The 25,476-nt window shown below is 36.9% G+C and overlaps 1 protein-coding gene across 1 annotated transcript in view; it reads left to right on the forward strand.

Moving 5' to 3' along the window:
• ESCO2 (establishment of sister chromatid cohesion N-acetyltransferase 2) overlaps positions 1 to 25,246 on the forward strand; it is a 30,086-nt gene extending 4,840 nt beyond the window's left edge. Inside the window, exons 5-12 of the mRNA XM_007097104.3 lie at positions 7,653 to 7,746; positions 11,382 to 11,439; positions 14,843 to 14,966; positions 15,746 to 15,877; positions 17,009 to 17,098; positions 17,726 to 17,869; positions 20,825 to 20,991; positions 23,781 to 25,246. Of these exons, the coding sequence (XP_007097166.1) occupies positions 7,653 to 7,746; positions 11,382 to 11,439; positions 14,843 to 14,966; positions 15,746 to 15,877; positions 17,009 to 17,098; positions 17,726 to 17,869; positions 20,825 to 20,991; positions 23,781 to 23,913 (942 nt within the window). The 3' untranslated portion in view covers positions 23,914 to 25,246. The remainder of the gene's footprint in view (positions 1 to 7,652; positions 7,747 to 11,381; positions 11,440 to 14,842; positions 14,967 to 15,745; positions 15,878 to 17,008; positions 17,099 to 17,725; positions 17,870 to 20,824; positions 20,992 to 23,780) is intronic.
• Positions 25,247 to 25,476: the final 230 nt, after the last annotated feature.

The following is a 25,476-nucleotide window of genomic DNA, read 5'->3' on the forward strand; positions in this document are numbered from 1 at the left end:
TCGCCTTTTTTTGGCTTAAGGAAGCCTACAACATTTTTTTGCATTAAGGTATACATTTCACTAAATCCCCTTATTACTAAAATCCAGAGAAGCTTAGCAATTTTTATTTGGTAGTGTTTTTAGTATGTGGAAATAACAAAACTTAGGTAGTGGATTTCCAGCATATGGACATAATTGTTTTTTGTTTGTTTCAGCTTGTCATTTAAAGTACTGGATTATTCCACAAAATTTAAATTAAAAAAAAATTTTTTTAATGTTTATTTTTGAGAAAGAGGGAAAGATGGAACACGAATGGGGGAGGGGCAGAGAGAGAAGGAGACACAGAATCTGAAGCAGGCTCCAGGCTCTAAGCTGTCAGCACAGAGCCCAGTGTGGGACTGGAACCTATGTAGTGTGAGATCATGACCTGAGCCAATGTCGGATGCTTAACTGACTAAGCCACCCAGGTGCCCCTCCATAAAATTTAGAGAAGACAGAAAGTATTAAAAAATTTTTTTATGGGGGCGCCTGGGTGGCTCAGTCGGTTAAGCGGCCGACTTCGGCTCAGGTCATGATCTCGCGGTCCGTGAGTTCGAGCCCCGCATCGGGCTCTGTGCTAACAGCTCAGAGCCTGGAGCCTGTTTCAGATTCTGTGTCTCCCTCTCTCTGACCCTCCCCCGTTCATGCTCTGTCTCTCTCTGTCTCAAAAATAAATAAACGTTAAAAAAAAAAAAAAAAAGAATTAAAAAAAAAAATTTTTTTATGTAAGCCCACTACCTAGAGATAATCACTGCTCATGTATAGTTGGGTTTTGGTTTATTTTATGTAGTATGTTTTCATGGTTGCCATTCTATGCTTTTTCGTTCTTGCTCATATTTGACACAGCCAGCCTGGACTAGTGTTGTTTCCTAGAGATAGGATACCAAATTTACAATTTTCTAGGGGGAAAAAAAGGTGAAAAATGTTTAACCCAATATATTTTAAACGTTACCATTTCAATATAATCATAACAAGTGATTAGTGAGGTATTTTTTTAATTTTATTTTTTATTTTTTAAAATTTACATCCAAATTAGCATATAGTGCAACAATGATTTCAGGAGTAGATTCCTTAATGCCCCTTACCCATTTAGCCCATATACCCTCCCACAACCCCTCCAGTAACCCTCAGTTTGTTCTCTGTATTTATGAGTCTCTTCTGTTTTGTCCCCCTTCCTGTTTTTATATTATTTTTGTTTCCCTTCCCTTATGTTCATCTGTTTTGTTTCTTAAAGTCCTCATATGAGTGAAGTCATATGATTTTTGTCTTTCTCTGACTGACTAATTTCACTTAACATAATACCCTCTGGTTCTGTCCACGTAGTTGCAAATGGCAAGGTTTCATTCTTTTTGATTGCCGAGTAATAATACTCCATCGTGTGTGTGTGTGTGTGTGTATACATATACCACATCTTCTTTATCCATTCATCCATCGATGGACATTTGGGCTCTTTCCATACTTTGTCTATTGTTGATAGTGCTGCTATAAACATTGGGGTGCATGTGTCCCTTTGAAACAGCACACCTGTCTCCTGTGGATAAATGCCTAGTAGTGCAATTGCTAGGTTGTAGGGCAGTTCTATTTTTAGTTTTTTGAGGAACCTGCATACTGTTTTCCAGAGTGGCTGCACCAGTTTGTATTGCCACCAACAATGCAAAAGAGATCCTGTTTCTTGGCATCCTCGCCAACATCTGTTGTTGCCTGAGTTGTTAACGTTAACCATTCTGACAAGTGTAAGGTGGTATCTCACTGTAGTTTTGATTTGTATTTCCCTGATGATGAGTGATATTGAGCATTTTTTCATGTGTCGGTTGGCCATCTGGATGTCTTTGGAGAAGTGTCTGTTCATGTCTTTCGCCCATTTCTTCACTGGATTATTTGTCTTTTGGGTGTTGAGTTTGATAAGTTCTTTATAGATTTTGGATACTAACCCTTTATCTGATATGTCATTTGCAGATATCTTCTCCCATTCGGTTGGTTGCCTTTTAGTTTTGCTGATTGTTTCCTTCACTGTGCAGAAGCTTTTTATTTTGATGAGGTCCCAGTAGTTCATTTTTGCTTTTGTTTCCCTTGCCTCTGGAGATGTGTTGAATAAGAAGTTGCTGCGGGCAAGATCAAAGAGGTTTTTGCCTGCTTTCTCCTTGAGGATTTTGATGGCTTCCTGTCTTACATTTAGGTCTTTTATCCATTTTGAGTTTGTTTTTGTGTATGGTGTAAGAAAGTGGTCCACATTCATTCTTCTGCATGTCACTTTCCAGTTTTCCCAGCACCACTTGTTGAAGAGACTGTCTTTATTCCATTGGATATTCTTTCCTGCTCTGTCAAAGATGAGTTGGCCAAATGTTTGTGGGTCCTTTTCTGGGTTCTCTATTCTGTTCCATTGATCTAAGTGTCTGTTCTTGTGCCAGTACCATACTGTTTGATGATTACAGCTTTGTAGTATAGCTTGAAGTCTGGGATTGTGATGCCTCCTGCTTTGGTTTTCTTTTTCAAGATCGCTTTGGCTATTCGGGGTCTTTTCTGGTTCCATACAAATTTTAGGATTATTTTTTCTAGCTCTGTGAGGAATGCTGGTGTTACTTTGATAGGGATTGCATTGAGTATGTAGACTGCTTTGGGTAGTATTGGCATTTTAACAATATTTGTTCTTCCTATCCAGGAGCATGGAATCTTTTTCCGTTTCTTTGTGCCTTCTTCAATTTCTTTCATGAGCTTTCTATAGTTTTCAGTGTATAGATTTTTCACCTCTTTGGTTAGATTTATTCCTAGGTATTTTATGGTTTTTTGTGCAACTGTAAATGGGATCAGTTCCTTGATTTCTCTTTCTGTTGCTTCATTGTTGGTGTATAGGAATGCAACCGATTTCTGTGCATTGATTTTATATCCTGCAACTTTGCTGAATTCATGAATCAATTCTAGCAGTTTTTTGGTGGAATCTTTTGGGTTTTCCATATAGAGTATCATGTCATCTGCGAAGAGTGAAAGTTTGACCTCCTCCTGGCCGATTTGGATGCCTTTTATTTCTTTGTGTTGTCTGATTACAGAGGTTAAGACTTCCAATACTGTGTTGAATAACAGTGGCGAGAGTGGACATCCCTGTCTTGTTCCTGACCTTAGGGGGAAAGCTCTCAGTTTTTCCCTATTGAGGATGATATTAGCATTGGGTCGTTTATATATGGCTTTTATGATCTCGAGGTATGCTCCTTCTATCCCTACTTTCTTGAGGGTTTTTATCAAGAAAGGATGCTGTATTTTGTCAAATGCTTTCTCTGCATCTGTTCAGAGGATCATATGATTCTTGTCCTTTCTTTTATTGATGTGATGAATCACGTTTTTTTCCAGATATTGAACCAGCCCTGCATCACAGGTATAAATCCCGTTTGGTCGTGGTGAATAATTTTTTTAATGTATTGTTGGATCTGGTTGGCTAATATCTTGTTGAGGATTTTTGCATCCGTGTTCATCAGAGAAATTGGTCTATAGTTCTCCTTTTTAGTGTGGTCTCTATCTGGTTTTGGAATCAAGGTAATGCTGGCTTCATAGAAAGAGTTTGGAACTTTTCCTTCCATTTCTATTTTTTGGAACAGTTTCAAGAGAATAGGTGTTAACTCTTCCTTAAATGTTTGGTAGAATTCCTCTGGAAAGCCATCTGGCCCTGGACTCTTGTTTTTTGGCAGATTTTTTTATTACGAATTCAATTTCCTTACTGGTTATGGGTCTGTTCAAATTTTCTATTTCTTCCTGTTTCAGTCTTGGTAGTGTATATATTTCTAGGAATTTGTCCATTTCTTCCAGATTACCCATTTTATTGGCATATAATTGCTCATAATATTCTCTTATTATTGTTTTTATTTCTGTTGTGTTGGTGGTCATCTCTCCTCTTTCATTCGTGATTTTATTTATTTGGGTCCTTTCCTTTTTCTTTTTGATCAAACTGGCTAGTGGTTTATCAATTTTGTTAATTCTGTCAAAGAACCAGCTTCTGGTCATTGATCTGTTCTGTTTTTGTTTTTTTTTTTTTGGTTTCGATAGCATTAATTTCTGCTCTAATCTTTATTATCTCCTGTCTTCTGCTGGTTTTGGGTTTTATTTGCTGTTCTTTTTCCATCTCCTTAAGGCGTAAGGTTAGGCTGTGTATCTGAGATTGTTCTTCCTTCTTTAGGAAGGCCTGGATTGCTATATACTTCCTCTTATGACCGCCTTTGCTGCAACCCAGAGGTTTTGGGTTGTGGTGTTATCACTTTCATTGACTTCCATATACTTTTTACTTTCCTCTTTAACTGCTTGGTTAGCCCATTCATTCTTTGGTAGGATGTTCTTCAGTCTCCAAGTATTTGTTACCTTTCCAAATTTTTTCTTGTGGTTGATTTCAAGTCTCATAACATTGTAGTCTGAAAATATGCACGGTATGATCTTGATCTTTTTGTACTTACTTAAAGGGCTGATTTGTGTCCCAGTATATGGTCTATTCTGGAGACCATTCCATGTGCACTGGAGAAGAATATATATTCTGCTGCTTTAGGATGAAATGTTCTGAATATATCTGTAAGTCCATCTGGTCCAGTGTGTCATTCAAAGCCATTGTTTCCTTGTTGATTTTTTTATTAGATGATTTGTCCATTGCTGTGAGTGGGGTGTTGAAGTCTCCTACTATGATGGTATTACTATCAATGAGTTTCTTTATGTTTGTGATTAATTGACTTATATATTTGGGTGCTTTCACATTTGGCGCATAAATGTTTACAATTGTTAGGTCTTCTTGGTGGATAGACCCCTTGATTATGATATAATGCCCTTCTGCATCTCTTGATACAGTCTTTATTTCAAAGTCTAGATTGTCTGATATAAGTATGGCTACTCCAGCTTTCTTTTGTTGACCATTAGCATGATAGATGGTTCTCCATCCCCTTATTTTCAATCTGAAGGTGTCTTTAGGTCTGAAATGGGTCTCTTGTAAACAGCATATAGATGGATCTTGTTTTCTTATCCATTCTGTTACCCTATGTCTTTTGATTGGAGCATTGAATCCATTGACGTTTAGAGTGAGTGATTAGTGAGATATTTTAAATTCTGTTTTTGGTACTAAGTCCTTCAAGCCCATGTTTATTTTCACTTGCAGCATATCCCAGTTGGAACTAGCCATGTTGCAAATTCTTCTTAGCTACTTGTGACTGGTGGCTACCCTAACAGACCGTGTGGGTCTGACACTTTCTATTATTGACCTCTTATCAGTAATCTTACCAGAGGAAAGTTTCCCCCACCCCAGGTACCTGGGGCAGAAAGCAATTGAGACTTTAAGAAAGGCTGTCTCCCAGTTTGGGGCTTGCATGTCTGTGGTGACTTGTTTATACTCGTCACAACCTATGCAGCTAGAGAAATGATAGGCTTTCACATGCTGTTCAGTACATCCTGAGGCTTATTTATTGAGCAGTTCAAACTCTCTACAGTCCTTGCCCTCCTCACCACCTCCTCTCATTATCGTTCTTATTGCCTCCTCTCAAATTCAACCCCAGTTGCTACCTCTTGTAGTCATCTAAATTTCAAGTCTCAGTAGCAAAAATTATAAATTGGTGGCCAGTAGGCCACATCCAGCACGTGGGTGTTTTGCTAGGCTTACATAATGTTTAACAAAAAAAAAAAAATTGAGCCAGCATTCTAAAGAAATGGTGTTTCATGAAAGTTGAAGTCTGATGTATCATGAAAAATGGAAATCTGACCAAGCGAAGCTTTCATTCCTCTATAGCAAACTCTTGGGACAGATTATCAGGCTACCATTTGACAGGTATGAGCTCCACTAAATCAACGTGTGTGTATGTATTTAGATCAGTCCAGTTTTGCTATGAATCAATTTCACTTACCTGCTGTCCTTGTAGGCATTTAAGTTTGCAATCCCTACTAAATATTTCTGCCTGCTTATCAAGTATTGCCAAGTATATTGTTAAATGGAACATGTTCTTGATGGCTAAGCCATGACACTCTGATTTTATTCATTCTTCATATTTTTTTCTACCAAAAAACACCCCTGTGTCTTGATTGGAGTTTTGGTGATATGAGTGTATAAATTTATCAAAACTGATATATCTGCCCTTCACATAAATGCACATCAATTTTTTTTTAAATGTACAATTTGCACTAAAATTCTTAGTTTAGCAAAACAAAGTGGTGGGGGGGTTGCTGTCTGCATTTCCACCCATCCATCTCCTAGTTAGTTTTCTCTCTATTTGGTGATGAAGATACGATCTTTATACAGTGACATGATGAATTCTCTGGAACACTCTCTTTTCACTTTCTTTTTTCAACTTCATTTTCAGGGGCTAGATACTGGGTTCTGTCTAGTTTTCAGTAATTTTTGAGTACCTAGGCTTTGACCATCTTACGTTTGTGGAACTGAGCTCAGCTCAAGATTTTTTTTTTTTAAGTTTATTTATTTATTTTGAGAGAGCACAAATGGGGGAGGGACAGAGAGAGAGGGAGAGAGAAAATCCCAAGCAGTCTCCACACTGTCATTGCAGAGCCCGATGCGGGGCTTGAACTCAGCCAACTGTGAGATCATCACCTGAGCTGAAATCAAGAGTTGGACACTTAACCGACTGAGCCACCTAGGCACCCCACTCTGCTCAAGATTCTTAAGATTTTGTTAAACACCCACTACTAGTATTCATCTCTCCTAGCTAAGGATGACTTCTCTTTTCATTAGAGGGTACATCACCTTTCCCCAACTCATGGAGCCCTGAGAAATGGCAAACTGATGCGTTGTCCCATCTCTGCTGAGCTGTAATGGTCTTGAATAGGAGTTCTTTTTTTTTTTAATGTTTACTTATTTCTGAGAGAGAGAGAGAGAGAGAGAGACAGAGTGTGAGCAGGGGAGGGGCAGAGAGAGAGGGAGGCACAGAATCCGAAGCAGGCTCCAGGCTCTGAGCTGTCAGCACAGAGCCCGATGCGGGGCTCCAACCCCCAAGCTGTGAGATCATGACCTGAGCCAAAGTTGGACACCCAACCAGCTGAGCCACCCAGGCGCCCCAGGAGTTCTTTTTTAATCAAAAGTTTGTTTTTTTTTTTCCCTTTCCTCCCAAGCTGTATATTCTCTTAAGTCTCACCAAATTAGTAGTGTTAGTGAAATATTTCAGAATGCTTTCCCTTTGTCTTACCCACTTCCCTGCTACTGCCCAGCAAGTGGGATTTAGAAGCCTCTCCAGCTAGTCCAGAATGTTCTTTTTCTTTCCTTGGCTGCCTGTTTTTAAAGCTTATGACAGAAGGTTGTCCCTTCCAATTTGGTGGCTGCTGGGGAAATTTTTGCCATTTTTACTAATTGTTTGGGTTTTTTTTTTTTGTTTTTTTTTTTTTTTTTACTTATTATCATAGAAGGAATGTTCTGTAGTCTTCATCCTGTTATCTCTATCAGGAAATAGATGTTTTGACAGAATTAAATATGCACACTCTTATGTACATTTCATAAATATAGGGGAAATTATCCTTAAAATAGTCTGAAAGTTGAGGATTTAAAGTCAGTTAAAAAGTCTAATTTGTAATAAACTAGATATTTTGTTTTAGAAATAGATCTGTGGGGATCCGTTCATGAAATAGAAAATCGTTAAGAATTAGAGTTTTTTTTAATTTTCCCTATTCATTTTCAGGATTCATCAGGTGGAGTAGTTTCTTCAAGAGAATGTAAACCTAATGAAAAAAAATGTTTTCCTTCAGAAGATTCTCTCAGTGAAAACAAGGCGGGTAAGTAAGATAAAACTTCTCAAAATGAGTTCATGTAATTCATTATATGTGTCGATAGGGAATTCTATACAATAATTTTTTTTTTTTTATTCAGTATGTGTACTTCTATTTGTATCTTTATGTTTATCTCAGTGACACTGTTTTCTGTAGTAAGCAGTGTAGTGCAGTTTGAAAACGAGGAAGGTAAGGAGACCTTTGGCTGGAATTTAAGACAAAATACTGATGCATAATTGGTCTATGGGATATAGCCAGGGTACTTAAGCTCCCTAGAACTTGGTCTTTTCATTACACCTACTCTACCTGTCTTTTACCCAAAATAATAGAAAGGAGTAAAAACAATTTATGTTATATATCCATCATCAAAACTCTACTGTAAGTAAGCATAATTTATGAAGCCATCAAAAGGACACTTGGGCATCAGGAACCTTGGGATTTTGTCTAGGTCTGCCACTAATTAACTATGTGGTCTAGGGATGAGATCTCTAGTCTTCATTTTTAAATTTCTCTTAGTTCTGAAATCCCATTACTAACTTGTAATGTCATTGTTCAATTAAACAGTATTTACTAAACCATGAATATACACAGAGGTTAACATTCTACTTACCAACCAGATTCTGGATAACTTTACTTTGTTGGTTATAGCTGTAAGTTTGAAAATAAATTAAAATTCTTGGAGTGTATATATATTGATTACAGTGAGAAAACTGCAGTTCACAGGAAGAAAACAGATAAAACAAAGAGCATAGTCTGGAGCAATAGCCCTTAAGAGGACCTAATGATATATAGAGAAGGATTGTTCATAATGATAATTCTGAGATACCCTGTTAATAACTAGTATTTACTAGGTGCTGAATATGTACCAGGCAGTGCTAAGTGTTAGTATGTGTTATGTTTCCTATGGGTTGTGCTATTACTGACCTAATAGAACATGTAACAGAACAACAGTGGCTTTCTCTTTACAGTAGTTAATAAAGTTTGCTTTTAAAATAAATTTATTTTAGGGGTGCCTGGGTGGCTCAGATGGTTAAGCAACCAACTCTTGACTTTGGTTCAGGTCATGATCTCAGAGTTCATGGGTCAGCACATCGGGCTCTGTGCTGAGAGTGCAGAGCCTACTTGGGATTTCTGTCTCTCTCTCTCTCTCTCTCTCTCTCAAAAAATAAAAAAATGAAAAAAAAATGAAAATAGATTTATGTCAGTATACTAAAGTCCATTTAAAGAAAAACATTTCATGAACAAAAAATACAGATGGCACAAGAATATGGCAAAATTCATAAAGGTACTGTACAAATGGTAAAGGATTGTAACAATAATTACAGTTTATCATTTCTCACAACCTTAGGAAATGAGTTCGTATGCCCATTTTATAGAAGAGGAAACAGACTTAGGTTAAGTAACTAACCCACAGCAGATCAGACCCGTCTTGGCCTTGTTTCTAGAGAATGAACTCTATTTTTCAATGCAAAGTTAAAAGTTTGCTTTTTACTCAGTAGCCCTCTTGTCCCCTATTTTTCTCTAAACAACTACTATTTTAACTTTGGTCTTTTTTTTTTAATAGGACTTTTATTTTGTAATAATTTTAGATTTATAGAAAAGTTATAAAGACAGTACAGAGAGTTCCTGTATATTACTCCCCTCATTTCTCCCATTGTTACTATCTGATATCAACATTGTACTTTTGTCAAAACTAAGAGACTGATAGTAGTACATTACTATTAACTAAGCTCTAGACTTTATTTGGAGTTCAGCAGTTTTCCATCAATGCCCTCTTTCTGTTCTACAATCCAGTCCAGGGACCACATCGCCTTTAGTTATGTCTCCATAGTGTCCTTCGGTCTGTGACATTTTCTCAGTCTTTTCCTTGTTCCATGTTTTTCATGATTTTGACATTCTTGAGTACTGGCCAGTTATCCTGTATCATGGCCCTGAATCTTGGTTTGTCTGATCTTTTCTCATCAATAGAATGGAGTTAATGGGTTTGGGGAAAGAATGCCCCTGACGTGAAGTACCCTTCTCACCACACTGGATTGGGGGTACTGATGTCCATATGAGATTATAGATGTCCATGTGACATCACTTGGTCAAGGTCAAGTTTGTCAGGTTTCTCTACTGTAAAGTCACTCTTACTCCTTTTCCATACTCTGTTCTTTGGAAGTAAGTCACCAAGTCTAGCCCATCCTTTCATGGAGGGGATTAAGCTCCATCTTCTGGGGGAGTGGAGATATTCACATATATTATTTGGAATTCTTATGTAAAGAAGTGTTGTCTCTTTTCTCCTAATTGTTTCCTCCATCTTGAAGTAAATGGAGTCATGGACACTTAATAGTATGGACTCATGAATATTTTATATTTTGGGTTGTAATCCAATACTACATTATTTATTCTGTTCACATTGTTCTAGTTTTTACCAATGGGACATCTTTTCAAGTCATCCTCTTTGGCATGCCTTGTCCTTTTGTTTCTTTTGAGCACTTCTTTATTTTCTGGCACTACAGGGTATTCCAGCCTCATGTTGTATTTTCTCTGCCCCAGTCCTAGAATCAGCCATTTCTCCCAGGAAACTGGTGTGTTCTGTTAGGCTTCTATTTAGAAACCAAGATCTGGACTTAGTGTGCTCACTGCTCTGGAGTGTTACTGCTTCTAGGCCTTCTCAGCAGAGTTAGGAAATATACATATGCATACCATGTATGCACACATCTATAATTGTTTCTGTATCTCTCCATCTGTACATATACTAAATAAACGTAAGTTCAAATTTGCTGTCCTGGTCTCTAATCCAATACCACAGGGTTTATCCCATCCTTTCTTGTTTATCCATGGCTTCCCTTAGACAGGGAAAAACCTTTCCAATATTCATTACCCACCCACTTAATTGTTCAGTCCCAGTACACCTGCACAATAGTTTCAGAATCGTTAGTTCATACTCCTGTGAGAAATATTTACCAGTTAGAGTCTAATATTTACAGTCCTTTTGTCTTTAGCCTTATAATTTCTAATTAAAACACAGTTTGATAAAGATATTTAGGTCAGCTGCCCTTTCTTCCCCTACCTCCTTCATCGCGGTCATGCCACCCTGTTCTAATACAGTTAGATTCATTCGTCACAGTGTGCATTCCATCCTGGGATCCCTCAACGTCATGGCTGATGTTTAAATTTATAAAGTTCAACTTAATATTTTCTTTCATGTACTGTGCTTTTGGTGTTATATGTAAAAACATATCCAAACCCAAGTTGTTGTGGAGTTTTCGCTCACATTTTCTTCTAGAAGTTATATAGTTCTACATTTTACAAATAGATCTGTGACCCATGGTGAGTTAATTTCTATAGAAGAGTGTTGTTGGGTTTTTTTTTTTTTTTGCATATGACTGTCCAATTGTTCCAGCACATCTGTCGACTCTCCTTTCTCCATTTAATTACTTTTTCTCTGTCAAAAATCAGTTGACTGTATGTGCGTGGGTGTGGTTGGGGCTCTCTATTTTGTTCCATTGATCTAGACCATACTGTCTTGATTATTTGTTAAGTCTTGAAATCAAGTGATTTCAGTATTTAGGTCTTATTAACATTTAAAGTTTTATGATTTAAAGCTTTGAGTTTATTTTATAATACAAATTACTGTCATTTTTTTCCCCAACCAGTTTCTCCTGATTCTGTTGTCTACCCGATCTTCAGTGTGTCTTCAGTCAATACAAAAAGGTAAGGATTGCTCTTGTTTTAATGTTTAAGGTTTATTTAATTGAGTCCTTCTGGGTATCTTTCTTTCTTGCACTATGTAATTTGGAGAGTATTTTTTTTTCCTCCCCACTAAGGGGATATTGAGAATAAGATGAAATCAGGCCCTCTCCTAGAAATTTCATAAGAACCTAAGAGTTAAGAGAAGGGAAATATCTTTATGGGTTTGAGTGATAATAATTGCTAACATTTTTATACAGTACCTGACCTATAATAAATAGTTTATATCCATTATTTCACTTGATTTTTAGAACAGCCCAGAAGATTGATACTATTAATAATTCCATTTTCAGCTGAGGAAACTGATAGTAATTCACATCGCTTAGAAGCAACAGCTCTTAGCAGCCACAACTAGAATCCGTATCTGAATTAAAGCCCATTCAGCTGTATTGCCTTTCCTGGGTGATAGTATATTAATGATATTTCATGTTTAATGAGCATTTACAACCTCATGATGTAGGTACCAGTGTTACCCCATTTTATAGACTAGGAAACTGGCCAGAGGAGTGAGTAACTTATAGCAGCTTTAGTGCTGTTAGAAATCCTGGCTAAAAAGGGATACAGGAGTACTGATGCATAGGGGCACCTGTACCCCAATGTTTATAGCAACACTCTCAACAATAGCTAAATTATGGAAAGAGCCTAAATGTTCATCAACTGACGAATGGATAAAGAAATTGTGGTTTATATACACAATGGAATACTACGTGGCAATGAGAAGGAATGAAATATGGCCTTTTGTAGCAACATGGATGGAACTGGAGAGTCTTATGCTAAGTGAAATAAGTCATACAGAGAAGGACAGATTCCATATGTTTTCACTCCTATGTGGATCCTGAGAAACTTAACAGAAGACCATGGGGGAGGGGAAGAAAAGAAAAATGGTTAGAGAGGGAGGGAGCCAAAACATAAGAGACTCCTAAAAAATGAGGACAAACTGAGGGTTGATGGGGGGGTGGGAGGGAGGGGTGGGTGGGTGATGGATATTGAGGAGGGCACCTGTTGGGATGAGCACTGGGTGTTGTATGGAAACCAATTTGACAATAAATTTCATTAAAAAAAAAATCCTGGTTGAAGCTGCCACTATGCTAGTCAAAGCTAAGACTGGGAAGAGGAGAAGCATGAATGTGAGAACAATAGGCTAGAAAGCTCTGGCAAAGAAGTATCTTATGGTCTTAACATCTTCCTAAGTAGTTTTGGTACTTCTGTCCCCCCTTGATGATAAATAACTGTATGTATTGAGCAAGGAACTTTCTAGCTGAGTTCTACTTTTAGGGTACCTCCATCACCTCAGAAATTGGGTTGGGTAGCAACTTTCCCTCTTTAAAGGCCATGTTCCTAGTTTTTTGCACCTTTCTGTTTTTTCATCTATGTCTTCTTTCATGACTATTTATTGAGGATTGAAATCTACCACAATTAGCTGATATAAGTGTATAAACTAATTAATCTAGCCTAAGGAGATAAGGGAATACTATTGGTTGGATTGTTTGAAATTTCTCTTTATGTAGGACCCAAAGGGTCAGATCTCGTCAGTCACTTGTGGTTTAATCTATGACTTTTACTTTAGGCAGATTACAGATTCTCCAGGTTCATTGTCTCACATTCATTTTTTGTTTATTCACTCATTTGGCAAACATTTATAGAGTGCTATATGATATTGAACTATTATACTGAGTTTTGGAGATGTGAAAATAAATAACACATGGTCCTATCATGGAAGTTATGATTAGAGGGGGACGGGCATTATAATAAAATGTTAAAATTGCTAAGATAGAAATAAAGAGATTGTGGTCATACATGCAGGGATGGGAATTTGCTGAGTTACTCAGCAAAGGTTGTATAAACGGCACGAGTCAAGCAGCCTAGAGAGTGTGTTTTGTGTTACGGGCACATACCATTAGTGGTTTGTCAAAGCAGTTCAAGAGCGTCACGTCCAGCATTTTTTTTAATGGAATAATGCATCTCTCACAGTTATTTATTAACAGTAAGTTATTTAGTAAAACTTTCTGGTTTTAGTTTTATATGTGTATCTATATTGGTCATAATGTAAAATAAATTTCTTACCGTCAAATGACAGGATAGTTTGGCTTAGCTTAAAAAACACTGGACACTTATTTTTCTAGTGTTTTTTTTTTTTTTTTCTTGTGAGTTTTCTCTGAATCTCTTGCTTTGGTCACCTGGTTTTTTTTCCTTGCCTTTTTTTTTTTTTTTTTTAAACCTCTACTCTCCACAGATTTTTATTCCTTTGGTCCTTGGAAAACAAAGGTCCTTTTATTATAAGACTTGGGTTACAAACTCAGGGCCTATAGAGATTGGGTGGAGATTGGAGCCAAATGGGGAATGCATACCTCAAATAAAAGAGCATGCATTGTGTTAGTTACATTCTTTGAAGAAATAATGGTCTGGTGATCTTACAGTGTCTCTTGCAATATTGGAAATACACATTTTTAAGTGAGATCTCTAGATTTTAAAATATTGGTAGCTAATCCACAGTTTTATTTATTTTTTTAATTTTTTTTTAACGTTTATTTATTTTTGAGACAGAGAGAAACAGAGCATGAACAGGGGAGGGGCAGAGAGAGAGGGAGACATAGAATCTGAAACAGGCTCCAGGCTCTGAGCTGTCAGCACAGAGCCCAATGCGGGGCTGGAACTCACGGACCATGAGATCATGACCTGAGCCAAAGTCGGACGCTTAACCGACCAAGCCACCCAGGCGCCCCTAATCCACAGTTTTAAACACTGTAAGCCAATCAAAACATATCTGCGAGCTGTATTTGGCCCAAGAGCCTCCAGTTTACCACCTCTTTAGGCCAGTCCCCACATTCTTTCCTAATTGGAACAGGTTGCCTCAACAACATCTATCCAGCCAAAATATTTTTTTCCTAAGTTTGAAAATAGTGGGGTGATGCTTTAAGTGTGAGGACAAGTGAATATATTAACCTCACTCACTGCCCAAGTATAGAGTTGTTGGATATAATATACTGGTTAGCTGACTTCCTGTGGAACTGTGAGATTCAAGAATAGAATCTTCTTATTTGCTGTGGCATTACAGGGATTTCTTTATGCTTAGGGTAAGCATTGCCCTAAAATTTGGTAAAGCAAAAAATAAAAAAATAAAATCACTTTTTAAGAGTTAAGTCAACTGCTATTCTTTACTAGTTACCTTGGGTAAGTTACTGATCCTCTCTGAGTGGGCCTCCGGTTTCTCATTGTTCTGAGCCCTGTTGCTTCATTAAGTTATTGTCAATAGAAGGCATTAAAAATTGCAAGGTGCTCTGCAAATGTTATAGACATAGATGTTTTCATCGTAATTTCTCAGACATTTCAATTTATTAAATAATGTTTATTAACTTTTATTTCAAAGATCTTTAGCTGAACAGTCTTCTGTGGGATCCATCATATCTGCTAACCTCTTGAAACAGATCAATACACAGAAAAGTACTAATACTAGAGATACAAATAAAGAAACAAAAGACCAGCTCATCATTGTGAGTAAATTTAAAAGCTCCTCCTGTATGTGGCTCTCATGTAGAACATGAAGGCAGACATGTTGTCTTAGCAGAGTTAACATGGTTTATAGACATTCTGAGTTGTGTATATGCCAGCTTTGTTGTAGTGGTAGCATTTAAACTAGTCAAGTAGATTTTCAAACTGATAGTGTTGGGCAATGTGTTATGAGATACAATGGAAGTTAATAAGCCATGACAGTGAATATTCCTGAATTTTCTATATTTATGAATTTATCTGTGCTTTTCTGAACTTTTATTATGTACTGTATTTATTTTTTATCAACTTTTGGGGCAAAGAATTTTAATATTCCTAATCACTTAAGGAAAAACACTATATAATGAATATACAAGTCCTGGGATTTTTGCCCTGCCTCTTTGAAACAAGGCTTTTTCAGGTCTCTTCACTTAAGAGCTTAATAATTATGCTCTATTGTTCATCTTAGCCATTATCTTTATGATTTGATTTGATTCCTTCTTAGAACTATGGGTCAAGCGAAAGAATCTTGATTTTTTTTTTTTATACCATCAAAGAGACCATTTCACTTCTTGCATCAGTTTATTGCATTTTTAGGTCTCTTCTCATTCCATTTTGTTTAGGAGGTGGAGGGAGGGGACATAGTAACCAGACTTTCATTTAGTATTTCACTTGTGCCAGCATAAAAGAAAAATAGGGAGAAATTTGAATGAATGGTTACATGAACTAAATATAGAGCTATTTGTGATGTGTTTAGATGGACTTGTTCTTTTCCCAATTACAGGACGCAGGTCAGAAACATTTTGGAGCCACCATGTGTAAGTCCTGTGGCATGATCTACACCGCATCCAACCCTGAGGATGAAATGCAACATGTCCAGCATCACCACAGATTTCTGGAGGGGATCAAATACACAGTAAGTCAAAAACAGTCTTTCAATTTGTTCTAAAAGTAAAACTGCTTTAAAAGGTACATTTCTTTTGCTTAAATATTGGAAGATCTGTATCTTTAAATATCATCTACAGTTTTGTTGTCTTAATATTTGAGGCTGATGGTACTTAAAAGCTAACTTAAAAAGTTTTTCTTTTTTAACATTTATTTATTTTTGAAAAACAGACAGAGTGTCAGCAGGGGAGAGGCAGAGAGAGAGAGGGAGACACAGAATCTGAATCAGACTCCAGGCTCTGAGCTGTCAGCACGGAGCCCAACATGGGGCTCAAACCCACGAACTGCGAGATCATGACCTGAGCCAAAGTTAGATGTTTAACCTACTGAGCCACCCAGGCGCCCCAAAAGCTAACTTTTAATAAAAGTGCCATTTCAGACTTTCTATCCTGATATAAGTGTTGTTCTAGGTTGAGTGAACACCCTTCATCCTTAACTCTAGCCTTTTGAGCAGAGCTGCACAATTAGGATATAAAACTCAAAGACTTGAGGAGACCCTACTTCCCCATACCTCCTCACGTTATTAGGAGTATTCTTTGTAGATAGGGTTAGAAAAACCGCTTTTCTGTGATTTCTCCAGGCTTTTTCTTTTCTGAAAGGAGAGGTCCCACCTTTTCATCAAGCACGCTTCTAGTATAATGCATCCTGTTGTCCTTTATGTTCTACCTGCTATTCAAATGCATTTCTTTTTTTTTTCCTATAATATTTTTAGTGTGGTTTATTAAAACTCTGCTTATCCTAGCCCTCTTCTACCTTCCCACTCCTAATAATTCATCATTTTTTCTCTATATTCTTATGAAGTCCTCTTAATTGACTTTCCATTATTTTATAGTAGATAATATAAATGTCTTCCAGCACGTAGGGTGTCAGTTAGTCTGTTGAGGACAGGTACTTTATTTCAGGCATCTTTTACTTCCCTTCCCACATTCCTTTAGTCAGATTTTGTCCTTTTTTGCATCATTCATTGTTCATCTTTTTGTCCTCTCTAGACCAAATTGTTTAATGGTTTTGTGTGTGTGTGTGTGTGTGTGTGTGTGTGTGTGTGTGTGTGTGTGTGTTTTCTCTCTCTTCAGATTAAACTGAGTTTTTTTTCTTTCGTCAGGGCTGGAAAAAAGAACGTATAGTAGCACAGTTTTGGGATGGGAAAATTTTGTTGGTCCTGCCACATGATCCGAGTTATGCTATCAGAAAGGTATGGAACATTAGTTTCTTAATCCTTGTTCTCCTACTCCCTCTCCTCTCACCAAGAATTCAACCCATGTTGAAGTGTAAAATCCCTTTGCTGATAGCTAATTCATTCTGGTGATTCTGGTTCTCATGCAGGCGTCAAATTCATAGTGGTTTATACAAAAGTAAATTTAGAATTACAAGATGAAGTGACAAAGATTTAAGAGAACAGATAAGGCTCTATTGCTTATCTTTTACCTTCGTCTTCGCTTGTGAAAGATAAACTAAATTTTTCAGTATTGAGAAATTAATGACCGCAGAGTCTCTCTCTTATGTTGTTACTGCGTGTCTCATGGGCTGGATGTATTCAGTGCACATTGAATAAAGCTGAAACAAAATCTGTTTTGGCACTTCCCACCCCTTACTCCCCCTAGGCATCTGCATTTCTTTCTGCTGAAAGTGCTCTTTAAAGTAGGATTTTCAGACTCTGTTTTCAAAGTGGCAGATACATGCATCAGTAGTAAAATAATTTTGGGGATGTGCAAATTTAGGAAATAGAGGTAAAAGGTACACATTTTCTGTACATAAATGTATATATAGTTTCCGTTCTTTTTAAAACAAATTAATCTCTTTTGTTTTTTAACATCATTAGGTAGAAGATGTCCAGGAACTTGTTGATAATGAATTGGGCTTCCACCAAGTTGTTCCCAGATGTCCAAACAAAACCAAGACTCTTCTCTTCATATCTGATGAAAAGAGAGTAGTTGGGTGTTTAATTGCAGAGCCCATCAAACAGGTGTGGTATATGTCTTTTAAATTATTGGCATAATGTGTGAGCAAAATAAAGTAATTGGGTGAAGGCGTCAATAAGCAGTTAAGAATGCTACCATTGATGGGGTGCCTGGGTGGCTCAGTTGGCTAAGTGTCCAACTCTTGGTTTTGGCTTCGGTCATGATCTCGTGGTTTGTGAGTTCAAGCCCTGCATTAGGCTCTGTGCTGACAGTGTGGAGCCTGCTTGGGATTCTGTCTCTCCTCTCTCAGCCCCACCCCTGCTCATTCCCTTCCTCCCTCCCTCCCTTCCTCTCTCTCTCTCTCTCTCTCTCTCTCTCTCTCTTAAAATAAATAAGTAAACTTAAAAAATAAAAATAATAAAAAAATGCTACCATTGATGGCATTTTCCCCTGCTAAAGTATCCTGGACCATATAGATAATTGAAGTCATTTATTTCTATTATATTTGGTATTTTGCTGTATATAAAAGCAGGATAAGTAAGTCTGTCCTGTGTTCATGTAGTCATTTCCATACCTGGACTAGTGATTTTAAATAAGCAAATCTGTAGAGCCCAGATATTGAGGATGTGGCTTAGTGCAGGTTAATATATTTGGCAAAATAATTATTATCCCTTAATTAGAATCTATTTTAGGTACTAATGAGCAATGTTCTGGAAGAGGAGTTGGCAAACTTCAGTGCCTGGGCCATGTGTGGCCCACCACTTGTTTTATAAAGTTTCGTTAGAACAGAGATATGCTTATTTATTTCCATATTATCTGGTTGTTTTTGTAACAGGTATAACAGATCACATGGCCCAGTGAACCTAAAATATTTATAACTTGGCCCTTTACAGAAAAAGGTTGCCAGCTTTTTTTCTAGAATAGAGAGAGTTTTTGCCTTCAAGGAGCTTATAGTATAATCTTTAGCAAAGGAGAATTATAGTTCAGAGGTGTTCTTTTTACCTGACTTTACAGGATCCCACACTTAGGTCTCCTTCCTTTTAAAAATATTTGATTTCTCAATACATCTGAAAATGATACTAGCATAAATTTTTTACCTTTGTGTAAATGGTTCCCTTTCTCCCCTCATTTCTACTATCTTTATTACTCTTCCTTATTTTCTCTTTTTTCACCATATATACATATCCACACATATATACATATATATATACACACACACACACACACACACACACACATATATGTATACACACACACAATATAGTGTCCCTCGTGTGTTTTTCAGAAGCTGGAGAGAAAAGCAGCTGGTTTGTATTAGTAGTCAATTTGGCCTTTTATTCTAAAGAAGTAGACTATTTATGTAGTGATAATAAGCAAATATAGCTAAATAACATATATTCTCTTCTACTTTTTCGTATTTCAAGAGCAATGTTTTCTTGATGTTAGTTAAAACTTAAGTACCCACCTATCAGAGCAGCTATATTAAAAAATAGTGACAAGACACCTGGGTGGCTCAGTCGGTTGAGTGTCTGACTCTTGATTTTGGCTCTTGTCACAATCTCAGGGTCATGGGATGGAGCCCCATATTGTACTCCACGCTGAGTGTGGAACCTGCTTAAGATTCTCTCTCTTCCTCTCTGTCTCTCAAAAAAAGATAAAAAATAGTGACAATATCAAATGCTGGCAAGGCTGCAGGGAAAACTAGATCTTTTAGACATTGTTGGAGAGAACATAAAATGTTAGGACTACAAAATGTTTGACAGTTTCTTAAAAAACTAATCCTACATTTATATGACCCAGCAGTCCTACTTCTGGTTATTTATCCCAGAGAAATGAAAACCTACTCTAAAAGCCCATTCCTGAAAGTTTATAGCAGCTTTTTTGGTAGTGGTCAAAGCCTAGAAACAAAGAAACTGTTCTTCAGTAGGTGAATGATCACTCAAACTGGTACATCCATTCAATGGAATATTAGCAAATAAAAAGGAACAAACTGTTGATATATGCAACAACTTGGACAGACGTCAAGGGCATTGTGCTAGTGAAAAAAGCCAATCTCCAAAAATCACATGATGTATGCTGCCATTTATATGGCATCCTCAAAATAACAGAATTATAGAGTTAGAGAATAGATTGAGGTTGCCAGGGCTTAGAGATGGTTGAGGGAAAAGGTGGACATTATTACACAGAGACAAGAGAAAGATCCTTGAGATGATCCAGTAGCTCTGTATGCTGGTTATGGATACAGATGTGATAAGTTGTTCCATGACATGGGAATATATGCAAACATTATACCTATGTTAATCCCTTGGTTTTGGTATTGTACTGCACCTATAGAATATATAATCATTGGAGGAAGCCAGATGAAGGATACATGGATCCTCTGTACTATTTTAAAGATCCTTAAATACCACCCAAATTTCATAGTTAATATGCAAAAATCTTTAGTGTTATCATTTTTTTTAGGATATCATAAATAAATGCAGTTTAGACTGGAGAGAATGGGAGAAGTTTATGTACTATATTAAAAGTAAGAGTCTGATTTTTATAATTTTTTAATCAATAGAAGAAGGAAGTTTCATAATGGTATGTAATCCACTGGAATATGGGAATATCTCAACACCAGTATTTTTTTAAGCATTGTGTGACCATATTTATTTATTTCCAGAGAAAGAGAGAGAGAGAGAGAGGGAGCTTGCACACAGGGGAGGGGCAGAGAGGGGGAGAGAGAGTCCCAAGCAGGTTCTGCCCTGACAGCACAAAGCCCAATGCGGGGTTTGATCTCATGACCTGAGCCAAAATCAAGAGTTGGATGCTTAACCGACTGAGCCACCCAGTTGCCCCCATGCATTGTGTGACTATAAGTGGATAAGAATCTAGGAAGTATCAGAATTTTAACATTTTTGGTGAAGGTAATAAGATTAATTTTAGATACTTAAGTCTTGTTTGAGGAATGGTTTTTACAAAGAAATGTGAACTCAACTGTACTATTAGCTCTAGATGCGTCTGTATTATCATTGTAGGCCTTCCGTGTCCTGTCCGAACCAACGGGTCCAAGCTCTAAAGAATGTCATCGGGCTTGGCAATGTTCAGATGTACCAGAACCTGCAGTCTGTGGAATAAGTAGAATCTGGGTCTTCAGACTGAAACGAAGAAAGCGCATTGCAAGACGACTGGTGGATACTCTCAGGTAAGAAATAAAATAAAATAAAATAAAATGGATCTAGACCCAGATTGGCTTTCCCAGAACCTTTCCTGGTTTATGAGTCAAAGGGAATGATGTTATAAAGACACTTCTGTTTAAATACTGCCAAAGTCAGGCTAAGGCCAGCAATGGCACTGGAAAACAAACAAGCAAATACACTAGATGTACTCAGTTTAGGGCACAACATTCCAAATGTGAAACATGGTAGCCCAGTGCTTATTAAACCACCTGTGGTGAAAGATGAGTTTAATTGCAGAGCAACACTTTAATAAAATGAAAATGAATTGCTAGAAAATGAAATAGGAAAACAAAATTAAAAAATGAGAAATACAAGTCCCCATTTTTATTAGATTCAGCAGATGTGAACTTTAACATTGCAATAAATATAATTTATACAAACAAAATACAGGCTTAAAAAAAGAGCTACGGAAATTGTACATTCATTGTTCATTGACTACTGTGTGACTCAGTAATTGATGAAGACTTATAAATCTAACTAAATGTAAAAATGAGTTAGCCAGGCAACCCACAAAATGGGAGAAATTCATCTAATAAGAGTCCAGTATAACCAGTATATATAAAAGAACTCTTACTATACAACAATAAAAAGACAAATGGCCCAATTAAAGATGGGCAAAGGATTCCAATACACAGTTCTTCTTTGAAATACATATGGCTGCCACCAAGGATTCGCAAACCAAAACCATGGTGAGATACCACTTCATACTCACTAAACTGTTAGTGATATGACTTACTTGCTCGTTAACATACCTGATCTAGGTTGGATGGATGAGTTTCGTTTCACAACACTTACTCTCTCGACCTCTATACTTAAGAGAACAGGTTACAATCCAGGGACCATACTTTGAGGAGTGATCTAGTCTTGTGAGTCCTGTACGCTTTTTAGGGAAGAACACCCAAGACCGCTGTGGGATCCAGTGTTGGGCCATAATCCTAGTCACCTGCACATACCTTATAAAGGGGAGTAGTGAGAATTAGTGTCTATAATGATTTTATTTGATAGTTAATTATGAAAAATCTCTATTTTTTTGAATGTTTGAGAGAGAGACAGAGCATAAGCGGGGGAGGGGCAAAGAGAGAGGGAGACACAGAATCAGAAGCAGGTTCCAGGCTCTGAATTGTCAGCACAGAGCCCGATGTGGGGGCTTAAACTTGTGAACTACGAGATCTTGACCTGAGCCAAAGTCGGATGCTTAACCAACTGAGCCACGCAGGTGCCCCGAAGTACCTCTATTTTTTATATTTTATGTTAAATACTTTATACTAAGAGATACAAATTTGGCATGGGAAATACCAGTATCTAACCTAGTTCCACCAGGCAGTAGTAGTCCAATGCTTCTCAAACTTAAAAGTGCATAGGAATCACCTGAGGATCTTGTTAAAATGCAGGTGTAATTGAGTAGGTTGGAGTGGGGCCTGAGATTCTGCATTCCTGATATGCTCTCAGGTGGTAATGAGTGTAGATCATACGTCGGGTACTAAGGCAGTAAGTAGGTTATCTATAAGCAGAAGTTTCCCTTAAAGGAGAAATAAAAACCCATGCATCTGAGAACACATCTCTTTTCTCACATCTGTGAGTTGAAATACAGGTAACATAAGTGGCAGCTATCCTGTATGAGGGGCCTTAGGCTTCATTCTCTCTGGTTTATACAGGCAACATATGTTTAAATCCTTACAAAGGTAGAATATCGCCCCTAGTTGTTTTACATAAGAAGCAACAGAGGCTCACCAGGGATTATTAGTACACGTTTACACAGACAGGCTAGTAAAAGGACAGAGTTAGGACTCAAACCCACAGATCTCATGTTCTTTCTATAACTGATGTCACTTTATAAGTGAGACAGTAAGCTCTATTTAATCAAACCAGTATTTTGCTTTGGATTCTAGTAAATCCAGCCATAAACTTTGTGTGAAATTATATAGTATACCATATACTTAAATCTTAACTTCTAATTGAATGCAATCTTTAATTTTATATTTTTAAAATTTCAAACCTGTGGGGTGCCTGGGTGGCTCAGTTGGTTAAGTGTCCAACTTTGGCTCAGGTCATGACCTCACAGTCGGTGAGTTCAAGGCCTGTGTCGGGCTCAGTGCTGACTGCTCGGAGCCTGGAGCCTGCTTCGGATTCTGTGTCTCCCTCTCCCTCTGCCCCTCCCTGCTTGTGTTCTGCCTCTCTCTCTCTCTCTCTCTCTCTCTCTCTCAAAAATAAATAAAACCTATAAAAAAGTGCAAGAATAGAAAAAGAAGCCCTTATTTACCTTTGCCCAAATTCATCAAGTTTTAACATTTACTTTCTTCTTGAATTAAAGATAAGGTATGTATATTACGCCCCTTTAGTCCCTCGTACTTCAGCGTGTATTTCTTAAGTCCAAAGATCTTTCCTCATGTAAGCATACTTGAGTTATCAAATACCGGGTGTTTAGTGTTGATGTAATGCTTTCCTCTACTGTATGGTCCATATATCAGTTTTGTCATGTGTCTCCACGTCCGTCATAGCATTTCTTTTTCCTGTCTAGATCACATTGCATGTAGTTGTCCTAGCTCTTTTGTCTTCATCTCCTTTCTCTCTCTTTCTCTCTCCCTCTCTCTCTGACCCTCCCGTATACTCTCTCTCTCAAAATAAATAAACCAAAAAAAAAAGTGCTTAAAGAGATCAAAATTGTATATTTGGACTGCTTTAAAATACGTATGCTAATGTTTAATCAGAATTTTAAATTAGTTCCATTGTTAAATTGTCTTTTCCTCTTTTTTAGGAATTGCTTCATGTTTGGCTGTTTTCTCAAGACTGATGAAATAGCATTTTCTGACCCAACACCAGATGGCAAGTTATTTGCAACCAAATACTGCAACACCCCTAATTTCCTTGTATATAATTTTAATAGTTAAAGCCAGTCTCTACTATAGAACAGTTACTGTGTGGACAATTTCAGACAGCCCCATATCCTATAATATGAACTATTTCATAGATACCAAAATAAAAATACTAAGACACACATATATACACATAAACCTGTATTAGTTTTATTTCTTATGAATCAAAAAGTGAGGGATAAATTTGTTGAAAAGTATCTGGGGACTCAAAAAAAGGAAAAGTCTTTGGATAATATATACTGACTAGCATTGGAATCCTTAATTATGAAACTTGATAGCTCTAACTGGAAAATGACATGCCTCCTTCATCGAAACATTGACAAAGCAAGGTGGTTTCCACAGAAATGTGACCATTTCTCTCTTATGAAGCACACTTTTGCACAGGGATTACCTCATGCCCCATCAGAAGCAAATAAAATTTAAAGATAGGCAAATAATTTCCATGCCCAATCTTCAATGGTAATTCCCAAATTCTGTACACAAAATTTTTAGTTTATAGGTATTGGCTGTAGCAACTGAGTTTCAAAATATTTAGAAAGTGTTTCGAATTTTTAATTTATAATAGGGCTTTCCCATCTTTATGGTAAATAAAGAATGAGCAAAATTTCCATATCCTTTGATGTAGAACAGAATTCTGTAGCTTAATGTTTTAATCTTTTTGCAAATCATATCAATCAAGACATACTTGTCATCAGATTCAATTAAAATTAACCGTAGTAATTGCACTATTGTCATTTCATTCATTTCAGTGTGAAAATGCTAACTGTACTAATCTTTAGTACACTTGTTACTGGGGATTGATGTCATTAACACAATAGATGCCCATTTCGTTTAGATGATTCATATGGTTACATTTTTAATATTTTTGCATGTTTAAAATACATCTTGTTCTGAGACATCTGGCGAAGGTGGTGACAAAATGAATAGTGATAGAACTATTACTATTTTATAGTAATATAACTGAGGTTAGTAAATGAATATATCTAGGCCGGAGAACTCGTGATAACATTATGTAAATACACCTCCGTATGCACACATTTTTCTAGTATAATTCTTGGATACTTTCTTTGAAGAGCAAAGAATTACTCATATTGTTTTGATTCTAAAAATCACTCAACTGCTGTCTGGTGGTAAGACGCTAGGGAAGTAGTTTTCCAGGTTATAACTCGGTAGAATCTGTTCATGTGCATTCTTTTATTTGCCTGTAAGGTAACATGTTTCCAAAATTTAAAAGCCTGCATTCCAGAAAGAATATGGAAGTGTTAAGATGTAATTTTGCAAACATTTTAATGCTGTTTTCTGCACTGCTGTTTTTGTTTTAAATATTTTATTTAAAAATTTTTATTAACATTATTTTGCTTGCTCAGTGCTTTTGTGATGAATCAATTAAAATTCTTCTCAATATTCTCTTTGTCTATTTTTTTATACAACCAAATGTATTGATTTTTTCTGTATTTTTGTGATTATAAAAACAGTACATGCTCCTTGATTCCAAAAACCAATCATTGAAAATATAGCCAACACGAAAACCTGCACGCTGGATGTTTATAGCAGCTTTATTCATAATTGCCAAAACTT

Source organism: Panthera tigris, chromosome B1 (assembly GCF_018350195.1).
Source record: "Panthera tigris isolate Pti1 chromosome B1, P.tigris_Pti1_mat1.1, whole genome shotgun sequence".
NCBI lineage: Eukaryota > Metazoa > Chordata > Mammalia > Carnivora > Felidae > Panthera > Panthera tigris.